General features: G+C 43.1%; 1 protein-coding gene across 5 annotated transcripts in view; it reads left to right on the top strand.

Moving 5' to 3' along the window:
- The window catches only part of DDX25 (DEAD-box helicase 25), a 48122-nt gene extending 42387 nt beyond the window's left edge, over positions 1-5735 (top strand). For 4 of the 5 annotated variants that reach the window (XM_073320822.2, XM_073320824.1, XM_073320825.2 and 1 more), the window contains one exon: positions 4657-5735. In XM_073320822.2, coding sequence (XP_073176923.1) covers positions 4657-4718 — 62 coding nt within the window. In that variant the 3' untranslated portion in view covers positions 4719-5735. Of the gene's footprint in view, positions 1-1354; positions 1765-4656 lie in introns of all 5 variants that reach the window. The other variant, XR_012155908.2, reaches the window with a different exon arrangement.
- Positions 5736-6000: the final 265 nt, after the last annotated feature.

The following is a 6000-nucleotide window of genomic DNA, read 5'->3' on the forward strand; positions in this document are numbered from 1 at the left end:
GTGCAGGATGAACTGGAGGTGCAAAGCGGATGGGAGTGTTACTAGTAAGAGACTTCACTGAAGAGATGGAGGGGTCAGGGCTCCACCATCCTATGCCATCTGCTATTCAGTGTGCTGCTTTGTAACACTCCAGCTAAAGTTCTGTGTTCAGTTTTTGGACTTCTCAACCAGAAGGGTTTGATAAACTGCAGAAAATTCAGGGATGGGCAACAAACTGCAGCATTAAAGGGTTCCTGTGAATGCCTAAGGGAGCCAGGTGTGTTCAGTTTGGAAGAGGAAAGAAGATAATGGAGTTCTTATTCTAAAGGGATGGGGGGGGAAGTTATTTCAGGGGCTCAAATGAGGCAAGAATATGAACAAAAGTCTCAGGAAATCCAATTTTCATATGAAGAATATATCCAAAGAATCAGCTGGTAGGGGAATCCTCTATTTGGGCAATTTGAGGTGCTGCCACTGTGTCAACTAAGAAAATTGGACTGAATGCTTGAGATGCTTATGCAGAACCAGCCCAAGAATGGGTCATCCAGCATCTCCACCACAATCTACAAGGGCCATTTCCAGCTTTGAGAGACCAACCTTATCCATGTTAAAGGGAAGAGACTGTTTGCTGTAAGGGGGGGAAGCTGTCTTCTGCCTGTGTACTGCCCACTAGGAATGTTCTCTCACTGTACTTTGTTGCTCATCTGCTTGCTTAGCACAGCTTCTCAATGTGAATGATTAGAAGCTGTTACTGTGGTTAGAACTCGTGACATGGCAAAGGGCAATTTCATCAAATGCTCATTTAACCTATTTGACATTTTCATACTGGGTTTGGATTGTTTCAGTCCCTGGACTTTCGGACCCTGGACTTAGAAAAGCAGACTTTGACTCCCTCAGGGAACTGATGGGCAGGATCCCCTGGGAGAATAACATGAGGGAGAAAGGAGTCCAGGAGAGCTGGCTGTATTTTAAAGAATCCTTATCGAGGTTACAGGGACAAACCATCCTGATGTGTAGAAAGAATAGTAAATATGGCAGGCGACCAGCTTGGCTTAACAGTGAAATCCTTGCTGATCTTAACCACAAAAAAGAAGCTTACAAGAAGTGGAAGACTGGACAAATGACCAGGGAGGAGTATAAAAATATTGCTCGGGGATGCAGGAGTGTAATCAGGAAGGCCAAATCCCACCTGGAGTTGCAGCTAGCAAGGGATGTTAAGAGTAACAAGAAGGGTTTCTTCAGGTATGTTGGCAACAAGAAGAAAGTCAAGGAAAGTGTGGGCCCCTTACTGAGTGAGGGAGGCAACCTAGTGACAGAGGATGTGGAAAAAGCTAATGTACTCAATGCTTTTTTTGCCTCTGTCTTCACGAACAAGGTCCGCTCCCAGACTACTGCACTGGGCCGCACAGCATGGGGAGGAGGTGACCAGCCCTCTGTGGAGAAAGAAGTGGTTCGGGACTATTTATAAAAGCTGGACGAGCACAAGTCCATGGGGCCGGATGTGTTGCATCCGAGAGTGCTAAAGGAGTTGGCGGATGTGATTGCAGAGCCATTGGCCATTATCTTTGAAAACTCATGGTGATTGGGGGAAGCCCTGGACGACTGGAAAAAGGCTAAAGTAGTGCCCACTTTTAAAAAGGGAAGAAGGAGGATCCTGGGAACTACAGGCCATCAGCCTCACCTCAGTCCCTGGAAAAATCATGGAGCAGGTCCTCAAGGAATCAATTCTGAAGCACTTAGAGGAGAGGAAAGTGACCAGGAACAGTCAGCATGGATTCACCAAGGGCAAGTCATGCCTGACTAATCTAATTGCCTTCTATGACAAGATAACTGGCTCTGTGGATGAGGGGAAAGCAGTGGATGTGTTGTTCCTTGACTTTAGCAAAGCTTTTGACACAGTCTCCCACAGTATTTTTGCCAGCAAGTTAAAGAAGTATGGGCTGGATAAATGGACTATAAGGTGGATAGAAAGTTGGCTAGATTGTCAGGCTCAACGGATAGTGATCAATGGCTCCATGTCTAGTTGGCAGCTGGTATCAAGTGGAGTGCCCCAAGGGTCGGTCCTGGGGCCGGTTTTGTTCAATATCTTCATAAATGATCTGGAGGATGGTGTGGATTGCACCCTCAGCAAGTTTGCAGATGACACTAAACTGGGAGGAGAGGTAGATACGCTGGAGGGTAGGGATAGGATACAGAGGGCCCTAGACAAATTAGAGGATTGGGCCAAAAGAAATCTGATGAGGTTCAACAAGGACAAGTGCAGAGTCCTGCACTTAGGACGGAAGAATCCCATGCACCACTACAGACTAGGGACCAAATGGCTAGGCAGCAGTTCTGCAGAAAGGAGCTAGGGGTTACAGTGGACAAGAAGCTGGATATGAGTCAACAGTGTGCCTTTGTTGCCAAGAAGGCCAATGGCATTTTGGGATATATATGTAGGGGCATTGCCAGCAGATCGAGGGACATGATCGTTCCCCTCTATTCAACATTGGTGAGGCCTCATCTGGAGTACTGTGTCCAGTTTTGGGCCCCACACTACAAGAAGGATGTGGAAAAATTGGAAAGAGTCCAGCAGAGGGCAACAAAAATGATTAGGGGACTGGAACACATGACTTACGAGGAGAGGCTGAGGGAACTGGGATTGTTTAGTCTACTGAAGAGAAGAATGAGGGTGGATCTGATAGCTGCTTTCAACTACCTGAAAGGGGGTTCCAAAGAGGATGGATCTAGACTGTTCTCAGTGGTAGCTGATGGACAGAACAAGGAGTAATGGTCTCAAGTTACAGTGGGGGAGATTTAGGTTGGATATTAGGAAAACCTTTTTCACTAGGGGGGTGGTGAAACACTGAAATGCGTTACCTAGGGAGGTGGTGGAATCTCCTTCCCTTAGATATTTTTAAGGTCCGACTTGACAAAGCCCTGGCTGGGATGATTTAATTGGGGATTGGTCCTGCTTTGAGCAGGGGGTTGGACTAGATGACCTCCTGAGGTCCCTTCCAACCCTGATATTCTATGATGTATATTTTTGCGAGACAGGAAGCAAGAAAATGGTCCAAATTATCCCTGCCTTGTAAAAAGGCATTGAGTTTTCAGGAAGTGCTTGTATGTCCAAGTCTAGTCATGTGTGAAGTTAGCAAAATGAGCCTTGCTGTTGATTTCTGTGGCATTAAAAGCTGAGTGGAATTAATGTAGGATAATCTGACTTTTCTTCTTTTTAGCCACTTTAATGCTGTAAACCTGGGCGTAACTATGAGACTGAGAAAACAGTCAATTATTTAACAAGAATAATGCTTAGTAGGTGGAGCTCATTATTTTCTAAGTGTTTCCAAACATTCCCTAATCTCCACAACAGCCTATCAGAGTGGGCAGGGTTGGTGAGTTAAGGTAACCTGGGATGTGATTGGATCTTTCAATCTAACCCCATCTGCTGTTTTTAATTTATGAGACGCTCCCAATGTGCATCATGCTTGTATAGTAGCCTCATGTTGGCAGCTGCCTTAATCCTGTTTACATTGTGCTTCTCAAAGTTTATTTGACTATCGCTTGAAGCACTTTGACTGGAAATACTATACTGAACACTTAACCGGATATTTCCGTCCAAAAATAGGGGCACATGTGTGCAACAAAATATACTGTAATGTTCTGCAGAATGGCTTCTAACCAGAATTGATCCGTACCCCTTTTGAGAAGACAAACATCATTTCTCATTCCAATTATTATAGCAGTATCTCAGTTCGGTAGATGGTGGTGACTGACATCCCTAAAGACTGAGGTCTTCTGTCCACAAGACAATTGTAGCATGGACAGCAACAGCGCAGCTCCCTCATGCACTTCTGCCGCTGTGCCATGTCCCAACCTAGAGGAATGATCTCCACAGGAAGTTCTACCTAGACTGCCAGCAGTTCCAGTAGTTATGTTGGTGTTTGCATTAATGTTATTGACTTGGTTACTTACATACACATGCAAAAATCTAATACAGAAGAATGTATAGTTGGTGCAGACCCTGATGTGATTAGAAATATGCCTGAGTTATCAGTGCCTCGGTGAAATATATTGAGGGTCTCCATTTAAATACGTGAGTTGAGTTAAAATAAGCAGAGCAAAAACCAAACACATTAAGGTGTGTGACTTTTTTTTAGCAGTCATAGGAACCAGGAAGCACCTAAAGTGACCAAGTTGCTGCACAGCAGACACCAGATTCACAGCTATGAACCACTGAGTCTGCTACAGCTGGCATAGCCATGCGACTTACCTGGTATCTGGGCCACCATCCATTATTCAGTCATTTCATAGAGTCTGTTCAATGGCAGTTGCTGTAACTAAGCAGAATTATTGTTTCAGGGGCACTATTAAGTGGATTGTACAGAAATTATTACAAATAGTGAACGTCAACATCTAAATTGTAATATTAACTAATTTAGAACATTTGACAGACACTACCAACTATGTTGTGCCATATTTGTCTCACTTTTTTGTGAAATATCCTTCAGGTTCTAAAGATCTTTCTAAATCTACCACTCTCTGTAAAACAGCTTAAAAATCTAACCAACTCCTGTGTCCCCACTGTGAGCGGCCCTACTAAATGTGTACTCTGCTGCTGAAGCAGAGGGTGTGCTAGCTGAGTGCTGTTTGCAGACCAGAATGTAACTCTTTACTTGGTCTCATTTTTTTCCTTAGAGACCAAGATTAAGCAGTTGGACCCAGATGACATGGATGAGATTGAGAAGATTGAATATTAAATAAACCAGAGGTATTCGGAATCAAAGGGAGATTTTTCTTTAGCCTTAGACTTCAATATTTTTTCTGTTTAAAACATTGAAATAGTTTAAGTGAAACGTATTGCCATGTTTGGAAATGGTGATAGTCTGCCAGAGGATATTGTATGTTTATCATAAAGAATTTAGGAAAAGAAAAAGAAACTTTTTCTCATGGCTTCAGAATGTTTCCTATCTTTCCCTTCTCATGGACTCCCGTGTGTCTCATTACCAAGATATTGGCAGGCTTAATAAAAAGCACAGGAGGATATTCTCTCATCTGACCAAGTTTCCCTTTCCCACATCATTCCCAGGGTACATCTCCATCAAAAGTAGTGACTTAGTGAAATAAGTTGTTCAGATGAATTAAACTGCGAACATAAAACTGACATCCATATGATGATTGACACAAATCATGAATATTTCTAGCCACTGGATGGCAAGGGTTGCTTTCACACTCATGGATGAGGCAACACTGGCTTTCCTGTCGAGGAATAATAAAGAAACAACACTTCCCATTTTAGTCACCAGGCTCTCCTACGTTATATCAAGAATTAAATAATACGTGTGCTTGTTAACTTTCTTTCCACTAGATGGCAGCATTACTCCATAAACATACTCTGCCCTGTAGCCCTGAGCATCCCAGGCTTCACGTTTAACTTGGGAAACGACGTTTCCTTTAGTTCAGAAATACTCTTTTGAGCCTGAAGTTAATCTTTTTAGCTGATCCAAGATTACCTCAGGACAGAGAGAAGTCAAACTTTCCTGAGCCACAGAAATCTCTCAACTCTGACCTACCTCTTAAAGACTCTGGGCAGATCAAGTCATCTTTAGAACTTTTTGAATGCTTCACTTAAACAGTATCTTTCAAAGATATTTGAACAATACAGTAGGTTTTTAGAACTATTCTCTCTATTAACTGTTACTGAAATATTTATCCACTGCTTTACCTGCTCTGCTCCTTGTTAGATACACCGACAGTGGAAAGTAGTTATATTAAATGGCTCATTTGTTCCTCAAAGTCAACTTCTTTCTTTGTATTTATTTATTCTCAAATCAGTAATATGGGAGAGAACTCCGTGCAAGGGATGATCCCAGTGGTTGGGAAGTAGCTTGGGACTCAAGATGTGAGTTCAATTCCCTGCTCCACCACAGACATCTGTGAAACCTTGGGCAAACCACATAGCCTCTCTGTGCCTCCGATTCTCAATTTTAAAGTGACACTAATTGTGGTGGTGTGATGTGCTCAGATACTACAGTAATGGGC

Source organism: Lepidochelys kempii, chromosome 22 (assembly GCF_965140285.1).
Source record: "Lepidochelys kempii isolate rLepKem1 chromosome 22, rLepKem1.hap1, whole genome shotgun sequence".
Lineage (NCBI taxonomy): Eukaryota > Metazoa > Chordata > Testudines > Cheloniidae > Lepidochelys > Lepidochelys kempii.